Raw genomic sequence first — 24,559 nt, 5'->3', positions numbered from 1 at the left:
CAGAAACAAGCTGCCACCCCACAACCCCACCGCGCCCACCCACGCCAAAAAAAAAAAAATAATGAATATACAGTGCTGAGATTATCACCAGAAATTGTCACAATAGTCCAGAACTGAAATAGGAAGATATAACTGTTCCCAGGGCCATAAGGAAGTGAGAAACACCAAGTGGATGGTAAGAGAACCTGACTTTCACATCTATGGCACTCCTTACCCCATTCTGCCTGACACCAGATATGCAGAAGATTTTCCTCCAACTCACTTTTTTTCTACACCGGAAAAATTGAGATCGAGGTAAACAACCAGCTTCCCCAACCATCCTGGGTTACCGGAAAGAGACCTGTCCTATCCCTGCCTCAACCCACTGGAGGCGTCATGAGTGCCTAATGGGAGACATATTCCTGAAGATGGGCAGAGACAAAGGGGGATGTAGGTCTATCATCCCCAGCCCTGGAAAGTCTGCTCTGTAACTTGGCCAATGGAGACACAAGGTCAGAGTGGCTGCTTGGCAGCACTACGATGCAGAAGGATTGTTTCACAGTTGTCCTCAGCACAAACCCTTAGGCAGCATTCCCATACTGTCAGGATATTCCCTTTGGGACCTCTCTTATTAAGAAGGGCACAATTGGATTGTTTACTGAAGCCAAGGTGAACCTGGGCTTAAAGCGCCCCCTATAGCCCCCTAGAGGAAGCAATTTAGTAGCAAAGACGTAGATTTATGTCCACAAGAAAAACAGCAATAGGAAACTGATGTCTTCAAACAGACAAATCAGAGAACCAGGGACTGGCCCTACAAAGACAGTAATATGTGAACTCTCTGACCAAGAATTTCAAAATGCAGTTTTAAGAAAACTCAGTGATCTCCAGTACAACACAGAAAAATAATTCAGAAATTTATTAGAGAAATTTAACAAAGAGATTGAATTTTTGAAAAATCAACCAGAAACCTTGGAACTGAGAAGTAAATTTGCTGAACTGAAAAATTCACTAGTAGCTCTCACAAGCAGAATGGATTGCACAGAGGAAAGAATCAATGAGCTTGAAGACAGAATATTTGAAAATATATGGTCAGAGGAGAAAAAAGGACACAAAGAAATGAAGATAGCCTATAAGATATGGAAAATTATTAATACCTCAAATGGCCAAATATAAGAATTAGTGGTATTCAAGAGGGAGTTGAACAAGAGGAAGGATTAGAAATCTTATTCAACAAAATAACGACAGAAAATTTCAAAATTTAAAAGTCTACTTGGATTAGTTGTAAATGTATATTACAAACTTTATAGGGCAGCCCCCCAAAAAGTGTAAAAAGGTATAGTTGCTATATTTAATACTTAGAAAGGAAAGAAAATGGAACCATGTAAAAATGTTCAATTAAAACCACAAAAGGTAAAAAGTACATAGAAAACAAGAATAGTATATAGAACAAAAAAGTATATAGAAAACAAGAGCAATGAATAAAAAGTAGTAGATATTAATCCAACTATGCCAGTAACTGAGTGTCAATGGTCTAAATACACCAATTAAAAGAGAGATTGTTAGAATGAATTTAAGAATAAAACCAACTCATTTTATAATGCCAACATTACCCTATACCAACACCAGACAAAGAAATTACAAGAAAAGAAAACCACAGACCAACATCTCTCATAAAAATAAATGCAAAAATTCTCAACAAAATATTCAAAATAAAACTGTACTGAGGAATGTGTAAAAATAATTATATACCAGAACCAAGAAGGATTTATCTCAGGTTTGCCAGACTGGTTCAACATTCAAAAATCAGCTAAAGAAATTCCTCATATCAACAGGCTGAAGGTGAAAAATTACAATATTATATCAATAGATGTAGAAAAAGTATTTGACAAAATCAAACATCCGTTCATGATCAAAACTCTCAGCAAATAAGGAGTAGAGGAGAACGTACTCAAGAGAAAATATGTCAAAAAACCTACAGTGAACATCATACTTATTGATACGAAACCAGAATATTTTCTGCTAAGATCAGGAACAAAGCAAGAATGTTTCCTCTCACCACTCCTTTTCAGCAATGTATTAGGAAGGAATAAAAAGAACAATCTCATTTCAAAATAAGGCAGTAAAGGAGAGGGAAAGAAAAAGGATGTATAGAAAATAGAAATTCCAAATAAATAAACAATCATAAGAAATCTAAATGTGCTGAATGTATTAGAATTATAAGACTGGCTGAAAGAGAAAACAACATCCACCTATTGTCTGAGCAGAGGCTGAATTAGGGCAAGAGAATATCTTAGTCACAAACGTTACAAAAGCACCAAAAAACAAAAAACAAAAAAACACCCTATTAAGCAAGATTTATAATATTTTTATGTAATATTTCAAAAAGTCAAATGATTTTAAAACCTATAATTAAAAATCAAAATTTTAAGTAAAGACACATTAGTGTTGCTTGTTTAATGGCCCTGCGTTATTTTGTAATGGGAACTGTTGTTTCTAATCAGTTCATAATTCCTACCTACCAGTTTTATAAGGTTGGCATGTCCCTGTCTCATATAAGGTTTTACAATGGTCTAAAAACAGACTAGGCATGATGGGACATTATCCATAACTATTTTTTTAAAAACTGTAGAGTGTTTATTAACTTTTTCCATTTGGCTCCAAATATTGGTATATATTTTCTAGTTGTATACACAGTATCATATTTTTCCTTTGGCCTCATGCCGCAATGCAGTTCAGCATGGTACTTGTGCTGAGGCTGTGAGAGATGTACCTAAAAACAAGCACACTTTAAGTTTGAAAATTTAAGAAAGCTGGCATGAGCTACATAAATATTAGGCAAAATAGACTTTACTGTTTCATTAAGGAAAAAGAGGCTTATTATATAATTATAAAATGTAAAATTCTAAGCTTACGTGCATCTTAGTTTCAAAAGTATAAAGCAAAAATGTATAGAACAGAAAGAGAACTTGTCAAGTTCTACCATCAGCATAGAAGAATTTAATACATCTCTTATTTAAAATGTCTTTTTATAAAAAGAAAGAAAAGCTACATACTAGCAGTTGACATTAGCAAGACAACACATATGTAACTGACAAAGGTAACATTTGAATTAAGCGAACTATTTGAAGAACAGACAAAAGAGGTGAATAAACAAATAATTCACAGAAGAAGCCAGAAGTGGCAACTGAAATGGTCAATATACATATAAATACATGTGCAACTTTACTGGTTATCAGTAAACTAAAAAAAGAAAAAAGAATGCGATAATATTTTATACCCATCAAGTTGGCAAAGATTGCAAAATCTGGAAATTTCAGGAACTAGCAAGTGGAGACTCATACACCACTTATGGGAAGGTGCTGCTGCACTATGGAAAACAATTTGCAAATATCTACATGGAACATTTTACAGTAGTGGATATGAAGGAATATAGCTATTACATCAACATGACCAGACTTCTCAAACAATCATGACTACAAAAAGCTTGTTTTAGAATAATACATACACCATATACCATTTATATAAATTTTAAAATCATACAAATAGGAGGAAGAAACTGATAAAAGGATAGGAGGCAGGTCTAACTTGCAGCTCACACTCAGACAGACAGAGCAGCATATGGAGACACACATCATGAACTTTTGCTCCAAGAACGACTGCAGCACCATACGAGGAAAGCCAAGAGAATCCACATATCCTTTGAAGGAAATAGATTGCTGCTGCTGCATCCTGGAGACAGCTGAAAAACTGTGAGTACCCAAGGTGTGAAAGGGGGATCGTCCACCCCTGAACATGCACCCTTCCTGGGGAACCTGAAGGTCCAGATCACAGGTGATGGATTTGGTCTCACCTGGAACTGAGACAAACTTAGAGAGTTGAGCAAAATATAGGGATAAAGGAAGCAGGGGGAGGAGCCCTGTGGACTCTCTAAGCCCCAAGGAAAGCCATTTCTGACTTTGTCTTGTAGGGTCCTTGGGGAACACTGCCAGTGGAATTGGGGAAAGACCACACGGAGAAGGAAACTTCCAGATGAACTTTGTAACAATTTCGACTGAATGCGAACTTTCCTAGCAGAATCTGGGGGAGAGGGTGAACCAGGAGTGCAGACACAGCACAGAAGTTGCAGCAGGCGTACAGACACAGCACAGAAGTTGCAGCAGGCAGGGAGGTATGAAACCTGAAAGCCCTGCTTGCTTTCCCAGTGTGGAGACCTGGAGCAGGGACAAGTCCTCAGCCCTATTCACCCATTGCCTGGAAATAAACTCGGTGCTGTTGTGGAGGGTATTGTGGGAGTGAGACTGGCCTTTTGGGTTGCATAGGAGCTGGGTGAGGCCTTTCACTGCCAGCTTTCCCCTGTGACCTGTATGATGTAGTAGAGGCAGTCATAATTCCCTAGAAACATAACTCCATCTCACTGAGAACCACACCCCCAACACCAGAGCCTCTTGAACAAGCCCTGCCCAAGGAGAGTCTAGGCTCAGACACACCTAACTCTGCCCCTACCTGATGGCCTTTCTCTACCTGCCCTGGTAGCCAAAGACAAAGGACATAATCTCTTGAGAGCCCTATGGCCCTGACCACTGCCTGAGAAACTTATGCAGGAGACTCTAGAGCAAGCTTGTATCCTCCCTATACTACTGCAACTGATGTTCTCTTGAAAGTGCCATCTCCTATCTGGAGGCCAACCAACACACAACTAGTGCAATAAACAAAAATATAACAAAGGACCCTCCAGAGTCTACTTCACTCCCCTGCTATCTCCACCAGAGCAGGTGCTGGTATCCAGGGCTGAGAGACCTGAAGACTGATCACATCACAGGGCTCTTTGCAGACATTCCCCACTACCAGTCTGGAGCCTGGTAGCTCCACTGGATGGCTAGATCCAGAGGAGAAACAACAATCACTGCAGTTCAGCTCTCAGGAAGGCACATCCGTGAACACCCACAGCCAAGTAGCACCCTGTGGGAAGAAAGAATCTGAACAACAGCACTTGAGCCCCAGATCTTCCCTCTGACATAGTCTAATCAAATGAGAAGTAACCAGAAAAAGAGTTCTAGTAATATGATGAAACAAAGTTCTTTAATACCCCCAAAAGATCACACTAGCTTGCCAGCAATGGATCTAAACCAAGAAGAAAACTCTGAATTGCCAGAAAAAGAACTCAGAAGGTTGATTATTAAGTGACTCAAGGAGGCACCAAAGGTGAATACAAACTCAAAGGAATTTCAAAAATGTTACAGGATAGGAACAGAAAAATATGCAGAGAAATAGATAGCATAAATAAGAAGCAATCATAATTTCCAGAAATTAAGGACACACTTAGAGAAATGCAAAATACACTGGAAAGTCTCAGCAATAGAATCCAACCAGTAGAAGAAAGAACACCAGAGCTTGAAGACAAGGCTTTTGAATAAATCCAATCAAACAAAGACAAAGAAATTTTTTTTAAAATGAACAAGGCCTCCCAGAAGTTTGGTATTATGTTAAACAACCGAATCTAAGAATAGTTGGTGTTCCCAAGGAAGAAGAGAAATCTAAATGTTTAGAAATCTATTTGAGGGAATAATCAAGGAAAATGTCCCCACCCTTGCTAGAGATCTAGACATCCAAATACAAGAAGCTGAAAGAACACCTGGGAAATTCATCACAAAAAGGTCATTGCCTAGGAACATAGTCATCAGGTTATCTAAAGTCAAGATGAAGGAAGGAATCTTAAGAGCTGTGAAGCAAAATCATCAGGTAAACTATGAAGGAAAACCTGTCAGATTAACAGCAGATTTCTCAGCAGAAACCTTGCAAGCAAGAAGGGATTGGTGTCCTACCCTTATCCTCCTTAAACAAAACAGTTATTGGCCAAGAATTTTATATCCAGTGAAATTAAGCTTCATAAATGAAGGAAAAATACAGTCTTTTCCAGACAAAGAAATGCTGAGAGAACTTATCACCACCAAGCTAGCACTACAAGAACTGCTAAAAGCAGCTCTAAATTTTGGAAAAAATCTTTGAAATACACCAGAATACAACATCCTTAAAGCATAAATCTCATAGGACCTATTAAAAAAAACACACAATTTAAATAAAAGCATTCAGGCAACAAATACCATGATGAATAGAATGGTATCTCACATCCTAATACTAGCATTGAATGTAAATGGCTTAAATGCGCTGCTTAAAAGATACAGAATGGCAGAAAGGATAAGAACTCACCACCTGAGTATCTGCTGTCCTCAAGAGACTCACCTAACACATAAGGACTCACATAAACTTAAGGTAAAGAGGCGGAAAAAGATATTCCATGAAAATGGACACCAAAAGCAAACAAAAGTAGCTATTCTTATATCAGACAAAACAAACTTTAAAGCAACAGCACTTAAAAAAGAAAAAGAGGGACATTATATAATGGTAAAAGGACTAGTCCAACAGGGAAACATCACAATTCTAAATATATATGCACCTAACTCCAGAGCTCCCAGATTTATAAAACAATTACTAGTAGACCTAAGAAATGAGATAGACAGCAACACAATAATGGTAGGGGACTTCAGTACTCCACTGACAGCACTAGACATATCATCAAGACTGAAAGTCAACAAAGAAACAGTGGACTTAAACTATACCTTAGAACAAATGGACTTAACAGATATTTACAGAACATTCTACCCAACAACCGCAGAATATACATTCTATTCATCAGCATGTGAAACATCCTCCAAGATACTCCATGTGATAGGCCACAAAACAAGTCTCAATACATTCAAGAAAATTGAAATTATATCAAGTACTCTCTCAGACCACTGTGAAATAAAATTGGAAATCAGCTCAAAAAGGAAACCTCAAAACCACGCAAATACATGGAAATTAAATAACCTCCTTCTCAATGATTCTTGGGTCAACAATGAAATCCAGATGGAAATTTAAAAAATCCTTTCACTGAATTGTTTGATATAGTGACACAACCTGTCAAAACCTCAATGATAGAGCAAAGGTAGTGCTAAAAGGAAAGTTCATAGCATTAAATGCCTACATCAAAAAGTCTGAAAGAGCACAAATAGACAATCTAAGGTCACACCTTAAGGAACTAGAGAAACAAAAACAAACCAAACCCACTGTTATTGACTTAATAAGGAAGTAAAAAAATGTATGCTGAGATTGCTAAGATCTATAATAATAATGAATCTTCTATCTGTGAAATAGTGAAAAAAAAAAAAAAGAAATTAGTGCTAGATTTGCTGTCACACCACAAACTGCAAAAGTTACGGCCACAGTGCTAGATAAATGCTTAGTTAAAAAAAAAAAAAGAAAAAAGAAAAAGCATTAAATTTGTGACTGGAAGACATGAACAGAAAATATGTACTACATAGAACCAAATTATGTACTACATAGCACATATAGTACCAAACCCAGTTGCTGTCACTTGGAACATAGAGATCTGGCATCTACTGGAGGTCTTAAAATGTATTCGTTATGGAAAACAGGACTACTTACTGACTTACTAAATTCAGATATTATTAGTGGAGTGGAATATATATGGCAGTGTCTTGTTTCTAAGTTGAGTGGTACATAAAATAGTACAATTCTTTGTTTTTAAATTATTCATAAATTTATTTTTAATATTTCAATATAATTTCCCTCAAATACAATAATATGATTGATTAATCTATCAGAAATATATCATCTATGTAAATACTCATGCTACTACTAAAGACAGAGTGGAAGTGACTCTATTCACAATGGAATAACCATTACTAAATTAATGATTACTGTGTACATTTATAGTTTTACTGTGAAGATTGATCATTTGCTAGTTTTAGTCACTCAACAAATATTTATAAATCCCTTCTATGTGTAGAGTATTATGCTAGAGTACAGTCATTATGTCTTGATTACAGATGCAAGTATTTGAAAATATTAAAGGACCTTCATTTGTGAAATTCAAAAAAGATTCCCTGGTAGACACTAATTACTATAATAAATAGAGATGATTTCAGTGCAAGCAAATGATTCAGGCTAACAATTAGCAATTAACAAATAATATGAATAGCATAGACATTTTAAATCTTAAAGAAAAATTCAAATGCTGCAATACTTAAGAAAGGATTTTTTAATTTACTAATGTAGTAATCAAGTCTAATACTAGAAAAAATTTCCAATATAAAATACCCATTATATTTAAATAATCAAATACCTTTTATATCAGTTGACTAAGTTTAGAGGAATCTTAAATATTAAAAAACAACAATAATGCCTTATGCTTCTTAGTATGTGAATTCATATTTGTATGATGTATATTATTTTGGAGAGTTGCCTGTAAACAATATATTAATATAATGAATCCAGCTTTTCTTCATTGAATTCCTTTGTAAAATAATGCAGGTTATCCTGAATAAATATAGTCTCTATTCAAGGCCATATCTCCTGGAATATCAATAGGGTTAAATTATTATGGTTGCAATAAAATAGAATTGCTTTATCTCGTCCATTATCTACAATCTTGAACAAACTTTAAAATCTTCCTTCTGTTCTCTTAAGGGAACGTGGTATGTCCACATGTGTCTTTTTCATTTAGTGCGCTGAACAATCCATAAATAAAAAGAAGAAGGAATAAAGAAGGACAGGCATTTCAAAGGAGAAATCACATACCTAACAACATACAGTATTGAAAATTAACAAATAAGAATGCAAGGCCTCTCATGCAAACGGTTCCATCTCATTCAACCACTAGACATAATTAGGTCTGTATTCGCAAAGCCTACAGTAAGGAAATTCTGCTTACAAATAAATAGGCTATCAGTTATATTTATATATAGACAACATGTAGACTGAAGGGTTATCCGAACAATCCTGCCTACAGTTTCTGCTTTTCCAAATACAGATTTTATGTCACATTATTACAATTTATTTTATTGGATAATTTTCCAATCTTCCATTTCACTTTGCCCATAGAATTAGACTAGGCATTACTTGAATTAGAATGTTTCTAAAAATAGCCAGTTATGTTAATAATTGAAATATTGAAGTGACTATGTATGATGTGTTTGTGATCATTGTATTGTCACCTATATTTGATCAGTATTGTCCAACAGTATTAGTAGTTATTTATTTTATGCTATTAATTTTAGTATCTAAAGAGTGAGTAAGTACATTGTATCTGTAAACACTTCAATTATGTGAGAATTTCTAGCCAAGGGAAAGATAATTACTGAGAAAGGAATATGTCACTGAAGGATAAACACATGGTATTTCTGTCTTCTCAGTGATAAAGGATAGTATGTGTTTTGGCTTTTCTAATTGAAATTACATAATCCATAGATAGAAATTCACAGGTAAAGTATTATTGCATTTGCCTTTAAGCCTTTAATGTTACTATTCAATTAAATGCTAGTCACATTAAAGTACAGTCCTATAATGTGTCATAAATGCAAAGAGTCTGTGAGGACATTCACTCACACGTTCATCAAATGTATATTGATCGCCTCCCATGTGCAAAGCACTGAGCTATTTTCTGTCTAGATTCTCTATGTAGTTGGGCACTTTATCTGTGTCCCCCTCTGAAATCTATCACTGATAATAAATTAACAAGTTTGTCTAACATTACCTTTGCCATGGGAACATTAGAGCTACCTAGGGACACTTCTATTGGCAAAAAGATACCTGAGCACACTAAAGTTTTTATGTTTATAAAGATGATTTCTCTACCTAGTAGACAAATCACAGTGAAACTGGATCCTTTGAATTACAATTGAATCGCTCCAGTCAAAGGAAAGGGGAAGCCTTGAATAGAGCTGGAGGACAATTACTATTATTAGAGATTTAGTCTCTTAACATTTCCAACATAGGGGGCTGGTTTCTACTGATGAGAAAGGGAAAATGTACAGATTTTTAGAGAGTCTCCAATTCATTCAGGCCCTCTGGGAATAGTTTAAAAAATTACTTCTTTTATTCAGTGAGCAGTACTGTAACAGTACTAAAAAGTGATCATTTTATGATCTCTCACTTTGAAGCAGATTGTCTCTCTCTCCTTCTCACATAGGCAGTGCTGCATCCATATCTCTAAATTTTATAGCCAGGAGTGGAATAACTACATCTCTTGGTTTCTAGGGCTTTGCTGTCCAGTTTCGACTCAGCAGAAAGAAAAGATGGACTGAACCAGAGTGACTCCAGTCAACCCCTCTCTCCCTGGAATGCTATTTTCTGTCCCTGAAGTCAGTCTAAACATGGAGATTAGAAGTGAGGTCTCTGAAGGAGAACATCCAGATACATAAATTGAGTACCTGCTATGTTCTAGGGCTCCTTCTAGGCACTTCTTCAACACATTGAAGACAAGTTGTTTTCAATGACTCGTTGTGATCATTATGAACTTAAGCTTCCAAAGGTTATTGACACTGGGAGCTCTCAGGACCTTGAGAGGAAATTTTCTCCCTAGGCCCCAACCTTTAGCAAGGACTTTATGTATCTTTGTCTAAGAGGACATTTTTCTTCCTTCTTTTTTCAAAGATACATAGTAGGCATTTAAGATTGTTGGATAAGTTACTGAATAAATAAGTTGTTCTTGTAGTTAAATTACTTTAACTTGTACTTTACACAAGTTTCTACTATCTCTGTAAATTTGAAGGTGTTAAGAAATAAATAAAATTGAGTGTGTAGCTTGTCATGGTGGCTCATGCCTGTGATCCCAGAACTTTGGTAGGCCGAGGTGGGCGGATCGCTTGAAGTCAGGAGTTTGAGATGAGCCTGGGCAACAAGGTCTCTCTACTAAAAAATACAAAAATTAGCTGGACATGGTGGTGTGCACCTGTAGTCCCAGCTACTCGGGAGGCTGAGGCATGAGAATCTCTCGTATGCGGGTGGTGGAGGTTTCAGTGAGCCCATATAGTGCCTGGGCTCCAGCCTGGGCAACAGAGCAGGACTCTGTTCTTTGTCTCCAAAAAAAAAAAAAAAAAAAAAAAAACCAAAAAGAAAACTGAGTCTGTTGGGAGTGGAGTTGATAAAAATACTTTGGAGACTATGGGTTATCTTTGAAAGATTGTCTTTGCTGCTGCTCTGTAGTAGTAACAAAGGAACACTATACTTCAGTTTAATGATCCAGAAGAGAGAACTGTCATTGTGTATTATTAGAAGATAATGTAATAAAATAAATTTCATCAGTGTCTTCTAGATTCAATGATTATTCAATGATTTTCGTACCTGAACATGTCAAAGTATTTGGCTGCAACTTAGCGGAGTTGATTAGTAGCCTTTAAAAAGCTATCAAAATGAAAGCAGTTAAATGAATCAGTGATAAAGGTCCTTGACCCTGATATAGCCATTGTCTAATCTCATAATTTGAGCATTCAGGGACATATCGGGGGAATCCAGTTGTTACAGAAGAAACCGAAACATAATTGAAAGTGACAAATGATAACTGGAGATTGGGGAAACATGAAATAGAAAACCATTTGCTTCGGGAGCTGCATAAAATATAAGATACAGTGCTCTTGATTTTAAATCAAACTTTAAAATCACTGGTAGAAAAGGTAGATGAAAATTATGAGAATTCAAAAATGTACTTATAATGCACTTACCAATAATTTTTTTTTTTTTTTTTTTTTTTTTTTTTTTTTTTTTTTTTTTTTTGAGATGGAGTCTCGCTCTGTCGCCCAGGCTGGAGTGCTGTGGCCGGATCTCAGCGCACTGCAAGCTCCGCCTCCCGGGTTCCCGCCGCTCTCCTGCCTCAGCCTCCCGTGTAGCTGGTACTACAGGTGCCCGCCACCTCGCCCGGCTAGTTTTTTGTATTTTTTTAGTAGAGACGGGGGTTTCACCGTGTTAGCCAGGATGGTCTCGATCTCCTGACCTTGTGATCCGCCCGTCTCGGCCTCCCAAAGTGCTGGGATTACAGGCTTGAGCCACCGCGACCAATTATTATTTCTTCCATTTTGTCATGGTTATCCTTGTATTATCTGAAAGGAGTTGTTAAGAAACAATTATGGGACCAAGAATTTAACACTTTATGAAACTTTATAATCAAAGAGTAGACTACAAAGTATTCCTTCTATCTGTCTTTGTAAACCACACAAAATGATAATAGAACAGTATCATCTTTAGGATCAAAGACCCAAACAGGCATTGGTGTGTCATTTAGTTGTGTATGTTTTAACTCAAATTTGAAAACAAATTTAGGCATCATCCCTCAAAATCTTTGCTTCTGTATATTAATCCCATTGTTTTGAAAAAATGTATATCTTTTACAAATCATACTCTGTTTACTGGTGGCTCAAAAACTTTTTAGCCTACATACTACTTGAGAATCATTTGTTCTACAGTTTTTTGCTCATCTGTGTGTAATTTAAAACTGAAACATGTTAATTTTCTTAGCTTTCCTTAGTGAAATGTTACATGCAAATGATGTGTAATTGTCTTGTAACCATTCATGCAGTTACATTTCATTTTCCCTTAATTTTTAATACATTAGTAATAAATGTACACTGTGGAAAAAATAAAGTTATAAACTTTATCTGTAAACCTTCCACCCGTTGATAACCCCAGCTAATACTCTTAGCTTATATACTTTCAGTCATTATATTATTGTTATTATAAGTAAACCTGTCTCATCTGTCTCTATCTTCTTAAAATTGTATATTTATATCTATAGCTAAATCTACCTTTATCTAGAATAGAGGATTATACTCTAATATTATTTTTAACTTGATTTTAAATTCAAACTCTATTATGAATATCTTTCTCTATTTATATTGATAAATGTTAGCCTTATTTTTTTTTTTTTAAGAATTAGGACATCTTAAACTACTCTCTTGCTTTTGGGCATTTAATTTTTCCTTTTCTTCAGTATTATCAACACCCCATTATTAAAACAGAAAATCTTTATCAAGCGGCTTTAAAAACGTGTTCTCCTAAATTCTCAGTGGAATTTCTGGGTCCCATGGAATGTATACATATGTTGCTCCTCCTAAAAGGAATGGATAAACTCCTCTCCTATAAGCAGTGTTCTGAACTGGCCCTATCTATAAATTCTTGTCATCCTGGTATCATCATAATCTAAAAAATATTAATTTGAGAATCAAAAAATAACAGCTATGCTTGTTTTCTCAAGGAAAACCGAACAGGTTACCCATATATCTGCAGGATTTTTATTCCCCACAAAAGAAAGGCCAGCCATTTTCAATAACAAGTAGCTTAGAAGGACCAGAACCATTCCAATGGGTCAGTGGTAAAATTTGTCTTTGGCTTCAAACACTAAGGCAGCCATGATGGTGTCTTTGGAACATTGACACAACATTTAGTCCAGTCTTATTTACAATTACGCTTTTTGATAATGGCTTTTGGGCTGACGTTAAATATAAAATCTGAAGTCGTATTTCTTAAAGATTATAATCAAAAAGCAAAAATGTCCTCCTAGAAATAGCAAAGGAATACTTTTGCTGGATTTGCTTCACTAACTCATGTAGGCAATATCCCAAACTCAAACAGCCAGCAATTGTTTTGTAAAAGACAAACTGCATCTGAAATCAGTATGACAGGACCACAGTTTCCATCTCATCACTTTTACCAACTTATATTTAAGAAAGCACAACTTGAATGATAAAAACCACCATAAAGTAAACAAATTATTCAGTGAGAACGCTTTGAAGTCAAGAGAAAAATAGGCTCAGGGCATTTTGTTACAACAAAATTTTGCCTTTGGCAAAAGTTTTACAATGGAATAGGGTTTTTAAAATATTGGGAATCAGGTTAGTTGCATGGCTAATTGAACTGGGGAAGACAGCTTAATGAGCTTATTTCTCTCCTTCAAATCCAAGAAGTCAGAAGGCAAATTTTCATCTATTCTTTCATTTATCCAATTAGAACGTATCTTCCCCATACATAGGGCTACTAGAAGAAGTAGTAGTTATGTCTGATGGCTTCTAGGAAGTATTGTCGATAGATAGGACCTCTTCTGTAGTTGTAGATACAGATGATCAAATTAACCAGAAATAAATTTTGGTCATAAATTTCTTCTTGTTCCACTCTGTAGGCTACCTCCTCCAAAGCAGATCATAGACCAGTACATTTATAATCACAGAATCACCTTTTAATGATTATAGACTACATATAGCATAGTGATAGTCACATACTGCTGGTGCTAGTCAAACTTGAGATCAACAATTCTGTTGGGTTTTTACCCTTCTCTTCCTTCTTTTTCCTACTCTTCCATCTTCTGACTTTCAGGTTTGAGCGTGTAATAACTTCCAGGCTTTGTTTTGGGCATTATTTATATATTACCACTTATCCAAAGATTATTTTGAGTCAGATATAAGTAAGACATTCCATTAAGTTATCTTCGTTTTGGACATGATGAAACTGATATTCATAGAAGTAAGAGGACTCTAGGACTAACTGTCCATTGTCGTTGTTCATGTTACTTAACCTCTTTAATCCTCTGTTGTGAATCCAATAGCAATCAAAGTAGTAGGCAAGTTTGCTGAGGGCCAACTGTGTGACAAGCACTTTGATAATTGATTGATCTTTACAGCAACCTTATGAGAGGAGTATTATTACTGTCATGTTATGAGTGAGAAAAATAAGAATTAAAGAGGTACAGGCAATTACACAAGAACACAGGCAAATCAAGAAACAGAAATTAGATGTGAGATATTGTATCACCCAGGCCTAAAGGATTCAATGAAACAACTCATTTTAAATGCTTAATATAGTAACCAGAGTATACACTCATCAAATGAGAGTATACTCATCACATGAGAGTATGCATTTGATGTTACTTTTCACAGTGGCCTTTTTGTGGTTAGTAAACAGCAGCACCAATAATAGAAGTAAGCTGTCTGACTCCCAGCCTGTACCTAAATCTCTAACTTTGGATTTTATGAAATAAATTTGATTTGCATATGGGTATTGCTGATGAGGGAAATGTAAAGAGGTCAATTTCCCCACTTTAAATTTATTGGCTAGAGACCCAAAGCTGACAATGTTTTAATGGTTGCCACATATTCTTCTTTTATAAAGTGAGTTTCATTTTATATTTGTAAGTGGCTTTTATTGCAAATCATCACATAACAGTCAATTCTGAAGACTTTACATAAATGTCACCTTGTTTGTGAATTGTCCCCATTCTGTCTCCTCTCTAAATTCCCTCAAGAACAACTTTCTTTGGACAGTAATATCATTATTAATTGTGAATTGTCAGTTAACAGCTTAGCAATTGTCTATCATGCTCCTAATGCGTGGATGACACAGAGAATATAAAGTCAATAACTTGTGTTTCCTGAAAGATACATATACAAAAGACAATCATTTCAGTAGACTGACAGGAGCAAGATTGAGGTATTAATAGAGTACTCGGAGAGATGAGAGGAAGGACAACTACCTTAGCCTAAAGGGTTGCAAATGGCTGTGGGGAAAAAGAATCTTTATCACTCCAAAAATAATATTACAGTGAAATTTTTAATTGACCATTGAGTTTAACTTGACCATTGTAAAATGGCCAAAAGGGTGAATTATTTTTTGCAAATTATTAAAATGTAGCACTACCCGATGTAAACATTGTGGCCTAATGTTTACATTCTTACTGTTTTTCTCCTTTTTGTCTTTTTCTCTCTCCCCAGCTAAGTAGAAAAAACTCATTTTATTTTCATGTTAAAATTTTGGAATGCCATTAAACAGTAACACACTAGACAACTAAATTCTTATTTTTTATCTTCTCCCTTTAAGATTGTTAAATGAAGAAATTGAACTAGCAGGGAAAAGTAAATACTGGCAAAAAAAAAATGCTTTTGACAAGTGTATGTTCCAATAATGATTATGAAATATGTCAAACTGTTCTAAAATACTAAATATTTATTACTATTTATTCTATATTAAAATAGAGCAGTAGAATAACCTTTGTTGTCCCAATGTGAAAATAGTTTTTAACAATGTTAATATAAAATAAAGAACAAAGGACCATTATTATGGATAAACAGAGAGACATTACTTTACATGGTTTGACTCTCCTGATTCATAATTTAACATGTAACTCTGGCATACGCTGGGCACTTAGGGAAGTCACATTAAGTATTTCACAGCAAATGGAGAGTGAGAAAAATGATTTTCAGAAATCTTGGTATTTACTTCTTATAAATCTTATCTTGAATTGATTGTACTTTACATGAAATATAATTTGATAAAATGTAATAGTTTTAGTGTGTGTGCAAAATGAGAATTTTTTGATCATTCAGATATTAAAATTAGCATTATAAATACAAATACATATAATTACCTATTAAAATTCTAAGATGTATTTATTTTAATAAAAGTCTTTATAAAAACCTAGTTAAATCTTATTTATGATTATAAATGTAAAAGTCCTAATTTTTTTTTTTTACTTGGCATTATTTACTATTAATGATGTTGGGTTTATTAAAAAATGCAACCACAGACTCCAGTTAACCTACTAACCTATTATATAATTTATCAATTCGATAGGTCAAACAATTAAGTCAGAACATTTAATAAAACTGACAATATATTTTTTATTTTTTTTACATAAAATCCATATTGGTTGTTTTGAAGTAGCAATTTCTTCTTTAAAATGATAAAAATTGTCTATGTAAAATCAATAAAAATACTATAAAAGCTATAACATTATAGATATTTTCATTAAAATGAGTAAAAAGATAATTATGCCTATCACACTACTAGACTATATTAATTAACTATTATGCTGAAAATTCTGGCCAATAAAGTAGGGGAAGGAAGTAAATATAAATGTATATTTAAAATTATGAACTAAATCTTCACTATTTTACAGGCAAAGGAAAATTCTAATATCTGATAAAATCTTTAAAGTCAATTAAAAAAGAGTATACTAAAGAAAAACGAACAATTTTCTCAAAAAGGACTATATGTAACCAAGAACTAGGTGAAGATTGCTTGGCATTACTAGTATCCAAAGACATACATACTAAAACAGTAAATGACATATTATCTAAAATCAAAATAGTGAAAATATAACAATTATGGGCAGAACACAAGAAAATGGACATTCTCAGATATTGCTGGTGTGAGTATGAGTTTAATTTTTCTAGAAGGAATTTGACCATATTTAACAAAATGTTTAAAATGTCTATACGCTTTGATAAGGTAATTTCATCTCATAATTTTCTTAAGGTAATACTTAGATATATATCCACTCCCCATTCCCAAAAGAAAATGGAAAAAATCTAAATGTGTAATGATTGCAGAATGGTTGAATGTTATCTTAGAAATATAAGAAATAATGCAGCAAAATACATGATGTTTAATAATACAAAACTATGTAGTAATACAAAATATATGATGTTTAATAACACAATACCCACATATATTCATAATTTTGTAAAGAAAAAATATATGCATATAGAAATTTGAAAGAAATTGACTCGTGTTGACATTTTGACTTACCATTTGCTAGTCAGATTACAGTGCTTTTAATTTTCTACTTCCTGCCTTTATTTTATAAAGAATACATTTTTATGTCTATAGCTATACTAAACTCAGTTCAGTGGAACTGTTATTTAAATGTATGGAAAAAATTGTGCTTTGTCCATAAATTGTATTTATATTAGAAAGTTGAAATAATTAATTATAAAACATATATCCAGGTTTTTTTATTTGTTTCAGTACGTGACAGATCTATTATGTAATTTGAGTAAATTTTTTCTTACAGTTATACAGGCAGTTCTCTCCTTACACAATTCTGATATGCATGAATATCAGTTACCATACTTTAGTTAAATGCTACCAGTCCTCCAACAATGTAGCTCAAGTGTCAGGTAACATTGAATATTACTGTGAGTAATTACATAAACAAACATTGCTGCTGGCTCTGCAATCCACAAATTACCACATAAAATAAGAGATGCACATTGTGGTCAGTGACCAATCATGTTTATTTTTTTCAAAATCTGTTGGTGATTGTGCACTACACATCTATTATTCAGTTTATTCGTAGACAGAGAAGCGTGTGGTTTCGTTGCCTCCGTGTGAGTGATAAACCCGAGTGACACTTTACAAACACAGATATTCAAAAAAGAAGAGGATTTGGACAGCAAAGAGGAAAGCACTGCAAACAAAGAAAATACTTGAAGTAAAACTCAAATTGCACCTAAGTGGAGTCATAGAAGAAATACTCACTACTGAGGATTGAGGGATTCTGAACATGTAATCAGAGCTTCTTAGTAAAAGTGAACTTAACCTAAGTGAGGAAAGTGCTTGCCACGAATAGGGTGAAGATGTCCTGGAGGAAGTGAAATCCCAAACACTTCACATTAGAGGAATTCTCACAGGTACTTCACAACACTAAAAGTATAAAAGTTAAAATGTTGGAAGCCGATTCAAACTTAGAAAGCAGTGGCAATTCACCAAGGCATAGAAAAGATGTGGCCGGGTACGGTGGCTCACGCCTGTAATCCCAACACTTTGGGAGGCCGAGGCGGGTGGATCACGAGGTCAGGAAATCGAGACCATCTTGGCTAACACGGTGAAACCCCGTCTCTACTAAAAATACAAAAAATTAGCCAGGCGTGGTGGTGGGCACCTGTAGCTGGGACTACTGTAGTGGTGTAAACCCGGGAGGCGGAGCTTGCAGTGAGCCGAGATCGCGCCACTGCACTCCAGCCTGGGGGACGCAGTGAGACTCCGTCTCAGAAAAAAATATAAAAAAATTTAAAAAATTTAAAAATGATGCTTGTGTTCAGTGTGGTAAGTTGTAGGTGAGATGAAGGCAAGCACTGTTCAAAGTACTTTTAGTATTTTACAAAGGAGTAAAACAACTTCTCCAGGTTTTTAATGTTTTAAATTACAGAGTACTAAATAAATGGTCGTTTTTACTGGTTTATTTACTTACATTTATAACTGGCAGTGGGGAGTTTTTAACATGTTGAAGTTTTACAAAGTCTTAGAACTATCATAACCTTTCCTGTTGATTGTTAAGATCACTTTGCATGTTTGTAACACAAAGGATAAACACTTGAGGGGATAGATATCCCATTTTCCAAGATGTGATGATTACGCATTGTATGTCTTTTTCAAAACATCCCGTGTAGCCCATATATACATACACCTACTATGTACCCACAAAAATTAAAAATTAAGAAAAAAAAAGATCATTTTGCATGGTTCAAGCTTGCATGATCGCTTTTACAATTCCACCCTACTATGCCCATAAATATGCTATTTCTGACTTACAATATATTTTTCAAACAAAATAATTGCTGACTTTTTACTCACTGATATGTGCTTTACGTCTGGTGAAAGGCCTAGCCTATCAATAAAATGGAAGGAAATCTTAGCTTTCAGTTTCTTTACTATTCTGATACTTTTTGTTCTAGTGTGATCGCTGCTTGCCTCTTTATAATGACAAGCCTTTCCGCCAAGGTGATCAAGTTCACGCTTTCAATTGTAAACGTTGTCAGTGCAACAGCCATTCCAAAAGCTGCTATTACAACGTCTCTGTAGACCCATTTCCTTTTGAGCACTTCAGAGGGGGAGGAGGAGTTTGTAATGATTGTGAGCATAACACTACAGGTAAGTAGCAAATAAATTCCTGAGTTGGTCTTGGAGGCCTATGTGCTTCTATCTACAATGGATATTATTTTAAATTATGTTATTGCTATATTATTTAAGAATGTACTTTCATACTGTTAAGTTTGAAAACCAAAGCTGGTTCACCAAATCTTTCTATTTCCAAATCACTAGGTAGTTTTCAGAAATAGCACTCTAGTCTTAAACTGTATCTTCTCAGGAAAAGGATTTTGTTGTTGTTGTTATTTTATTTTGTTTTGTTTTTTAAAGAGTTCACACCATTTGACTAAACCACAACCATATTTAGAATAACTCAGGAATGCTTACTTTGAACAAATATCCTTAAAATAAATTTCCTTTTGTCCCCTTTATTGTCCTTTATGTCTGGATTCTCATGTGGAGATTACATTCATTCAGATTTGTCATGGACACTGGTAATCTGAGAATACTCTTTTTGAAAACACTAATTAAATAGAGATCATGATAATCAAAGTCCTGTTCTAAAACTACAAAGCATTTGACTAGTCATTGAAAAATACCATCCTTTTCTTGAATGGCAAGAAATGGCCAACATCTGAATTTGTAAAATATAATAGCATATATCTGATGGGTTTCAAAGTGGTACTCCTAAGCATGAATCCGTTTATTAGCTGATTATTGATAACTTAAATATTACAAGATCTTGGGTAGGTGCTGGGGACATGAAGATGAATAAGACGATGAATTGTCTGTCTTTGGGTTATTGTACAGTGGGAAAGACAGACTATTGAAAGGAATGATTACAAAGTTGTCTGATGATTGCTAAGATAGGGCAAGTACAGTTGGAGTTAACCAGTTGAAGGATTAGGATGGTGAACTAAGGCTTACAATTAGGGAAACATTTTGTGCAGTGGCCTAGAGGAGAGAGAAATGTGACACCTTTGAAAAACTGGGCAAATGGCTGGTGGTAAGAAGAGATACTAGGAAGGAAGGCAGGGCAAGATCATAGAGAACTCTGGAGCCATGGTAAAGCATTTGGCTTTTATCTACAGTCAAGGAGAAGACACTTAAGGGTTTTATATGGGAAAAGGGCATAATCAGTTACTTGTTTTTAAAAGATACACCAGGTTATAAAGTGAAAAATGGATTGCAGAGGGTTAGAGTGATTGGTGAAAACCAGTTAGTGAGGTGCTGCAATAGTCCAGGTAAGAAATAATGTCAGAATACATTTCAATGGTGTGGATAGAGAGAAATAGATCCAAAAGATATTTAGGATAAAAAAGTGAGTGTTTTGTGAGCAGAGTGGAGGCAAGGGCAGGAAGGAGAGCCAAGACTGATACTTAGCATTACATTCTAGCTTGAGCAGTAGGCTCAACGTTGGTGCCAGCCATTGAGATAGAAAATACAGGAGGATTGAGATGAGGGAGAAGATGGCAAGTTCTGTTGTGGATATGTTCACTCTGTTTCCAAGAGACATGGGAGAAACTCCTGGCGGCAGTTGGAAACACAGTTCTGAAGCTCTTTTCTTCAAGGAAATCCTCTCGTGATGCTTTAGAGAAGATCAGAATCATTTGTACATGTTAGTGACAACTATGTTTATCATGGTTTATAAATGTGTATTACTCCTAGTATTATGTAGTTAAGATTCCTCTTACTTCCTAGACTGTAAGAGAACTTTGTGAAAGAGATGCAATGAGTATTGTGTATTTAGTTCACTACTATGTTGCACAGCACTTAGCACAGTATTTGGTACATGGTAATCACACAATAAATATTCATTAATTGATAAATAAAAGAGAATTTCTAAATTGGAGGTATAGATTTGGGAGTCAACAGCATATGTAAATGGAAATAGTCTAGAAATATTATAAATCAGTTTAATTTTTAATTAGCCCAATAGTCAATATCTATCAGAATATGAGTTTTCACTTGATTATTTCTGTAGTCTTCTAATATTGGGCCAATTTCAACATTTTTTTGAGCAAATTACGTCATGTTTAAAGGGGAAATTGATAGCCTTAAGTTTTATTTCAGCTTATTTCAATTATCTTATATACTACTCATGTTAACTTTAGAAACTCCTTGTAGTTTAGGGTTTTTTTATTAAATAATATAGCAAGGGAAATTTGCAATTATAAATTATAAACTGTAGGAATTACCTGATATATCTAATATGCCAGGCTATTCTAGTGTTTAATATAAAAAGTACTTGGTATATCTAAATATAATGAATTTCTATTTCAATCTTTGAAATGCAAAATAATGGCCACTAACATAATCATTTGTTTTTAATTGTGTTAACTACAGAATAATAAATTATATTAAGAGAAGTCTCCCATTTTACATGATTGAGTTCCAGAAAAATATTTCCAGTACTACATACCTACTTGCTTCTTATTATATAAGTATCATCTACCACATATGTAGAAATTTCTCATACTGTATTGAATTTAGATAAAATGCCTGGTCCTAGACATAAAGTTTTAAGTTTAGGAACAAACTCTTTCCAAATGTATGGGCCCCTATAAAGCACAGCTTTTTAGAAGTGTGGTATTATATAACAGATGGGAGTTTAATGAAGTAAAGCACAGTTTGTAACAGGTTCATTGTTTCATATGCTCTGGATCACTAAATTGGCAGGTAGAGATGAAAGGTGCATTAAAATGGACGTCCCAAAAATTATAGAATTCCCTCAAAGGAATACAGTCTTTAATTTTGAATTATGCAGCTGATTTTAATGAATTAGAAGTCATAATGCATAACCTTTCCCTGATGCAGGAAGGAACTGTGAGCTGTGCAAGGATTACTTTTTCCGACAAGTTGGTGCAGATCCTTCAGCCATAGATGTTTGCAAACCCTGTGACTGTGATAAAGTTGGTGCTAGAAATGGTAGCATTCTTTGCGATCAGGTGAGTTTTTCTGAGTATTTAAGGTAAAGGATTACTCTGTCTGCCAGAAACTTATTTGGATGTTATTAAACTAGCAGAATTGAAGACTGCATTTACCAGGAAATCCTCTATGTGCATTTGCATTTCAAAGAGATGGTTGTTCCTGTGCAACTTTTAGTATGGACATGAAATATAGCACTAGTTTGGTGGTCCTTTGCATATAAAAAGGCTTATTTTAGTTTTAATTTTACAAATGTCAAAACATCGAAGGGTAGAGGTTCCAAGTAAATTGGGGTATATGTCTTAGAATTATTGGTGAATTAATATTAATACACAATATAAATAAACAAGAATAGTTTCTCCAAAAATTCCATAGAAGATCGTATAGCAAAAGTCACTTACACTTAGAGCCAAATGGAAATTATGATAGCCCTGCTTCTAAATTTCTTAGTCTAACTTTCCCTCTTAAAAGTACAATGGATTTTTTATAATTTTAAAACATTTTTATTACTTACATCACAAATATTGATGTCTAGCCTACATGCACACAGATTCTAACTAACCTCGGTTCATGAATCCTACCTCAAGCAGAAAAACAAGCTTCTTATTTAAGTTGAAATTTTTACCTGTTCTGATAATACTAATAAGTGAAAATTGTGAAAATTGGTAAAGGAGAAATTTACTTTGAAGAATCAACTCAATGACTGTATTAATTTTTAACAATTGTATATTCTGTTATAAATAAGTAAGGCTAGGAGCATCAACCACAATCCAGTTATAGAACATTTGTTAAAAAGTTATATTGTGAACATAATACATACAAGACAAAATATCTTTCTCATATAATTTTGAGAATTCCTTAAAAATTGCTTTCCCAAACAAAAGATAAATATAAACCAAGACAAAATATGGATTCAAAGACCTTCAGAGTAACCATCATGTGTTAATAAGGGGGCATTATATGCTTCATTAGAATGCTGAAGAGTAGAAAAATTATTAATAAAGACAATTTCTACTATTTTTATTTTACAATATTGAGGGACTATTTTCTCAGAAAGTCATACTACAGTTTTACATATATTAATTAGTAAACTCCGACTATATCTTTAAATTATATCTCATTTTTACACATCTACCCTGAGTTTTCAGCATGGCTATCTTTTGCTTATCATTCAAATATTGATATATTATATTTTGAGATATCTTTGCTGACCACTCAATTACAAAACATTCTCAAGTCTTTTACATCATCCCATGTTATTCTCATTACAGACTTTGTGAAATTAATTTATTTGTTTACTTTTTTTCTCTCTGTCCAACATAAACAGAACAGTTTTGGTCATATAAAAAGCCCCCAATACGTATTTGTCACATAAATGTTGAATGAATAAAGAGAGATTCTCTAAGCACTGGTCTTATAGTTAGATTGTCATTTAAGATGGTCATTACAATAATCTGAGCATTATGTAAATTTTCACTTGCAGAACAGTTTTTCTCCCTGAAAATCTAAGGTCAAGAGCTTTGTTATATAGTATAGGAAGACTGTAAACTATAGTTTTACCTCTGAGAATCTCAGTTATATGTCTAACCTATTTGAGTTACAGTGCATCAGATTTGTCTTTCCATTTCACCATTCAGATCTACAAGAAATTGAAACCTGATTTTTCTGAATTCAAACTTCTATTTCAAGTCCATTTTATAGGGATGCTAGACAACTTTGGGTGGTTCTGTGCTTGTAAATAATTAACAACTGACTAAGAAAAAGAAAGCCCACCACAATCAATTTCAATCTACCAGTGAGGTGTCACTGAACATGGAATTCAGAAGAGATGTACTTAATCTGCTCTTATGAACCAGTGCACAGTACTTCAGCATGCCACTGGCTCTAGGTTTCTTTCTTTAACATCTTAAAAAGTGGATCAAATTATCGGATGGAATTTTGAAAGATTGTACCATTTATAAGCAGGATATTAGCTGTAGCTCTTGTTATTTTTTAAGTTGGAGAAGTTTTTCTCTATTCCTAGTTTTTCTGAGAGTGGTTTTTATGAAAGGTGTTGAATTTTGTCAGCTGCTATTTCTGCATCAATTATTATGATCATGTGATCATTTTTTCTTTCATTTGTTAATAAAGTGGAATATATTGCTTGATTTTCAAAAGTTGAACCAGCATTGCATCCCTGGAA

The 24,559-nt window shown here is 34.4% G+C and overlaps 1 protein-coding gene across 2 annotated transcripts in view; it reads left to right on the top strand.

Annotated features, from left to right (window-relative positions):
• The window catches only part of USH2A (usherin), a 797,990-nt gene that overhangs the window by 120,163 nt on the left and 653,268 nt on the right, over positions 1–24,559 (top strand). For both annotated transcript variants that reach the window (XM_015116260.3, XM_015116269.3), the window contains 2 exons: positions 19,317–19,512; positions 22,267–22,397. In XM_015116260.3, coding sequence (XP_014971746.3) covers positions 19,317–19,512; positions 22,267–22,397 — 327 coding nt within the window. The remainder of the gene's footprint in view (positions 1–19,316; positions 19,513–22,266; positions 22,398–24,559) is intronic.

The sequence above is a fragment of the Macaca mulatta genome, chromosome 1 (assembly GCF_049350105.2).
Source record: "Macaca mulatta isolate MMU2019108-1 chromosome 1, T2T-MMU8v2.0, whole genome shotgun sequence".
Classification (NCBI taxonomy): domain Eukaryota; kingdom Metazoa; phylum Chordata; class Mammalia; order Primates; family Cercopithecidae; genus Macaca; species Macaca mulatta.
Note: the sequence above shows the minus strand (reverse complement) of the source record. Positions and strands in the feature narration are given on the sequence as shown.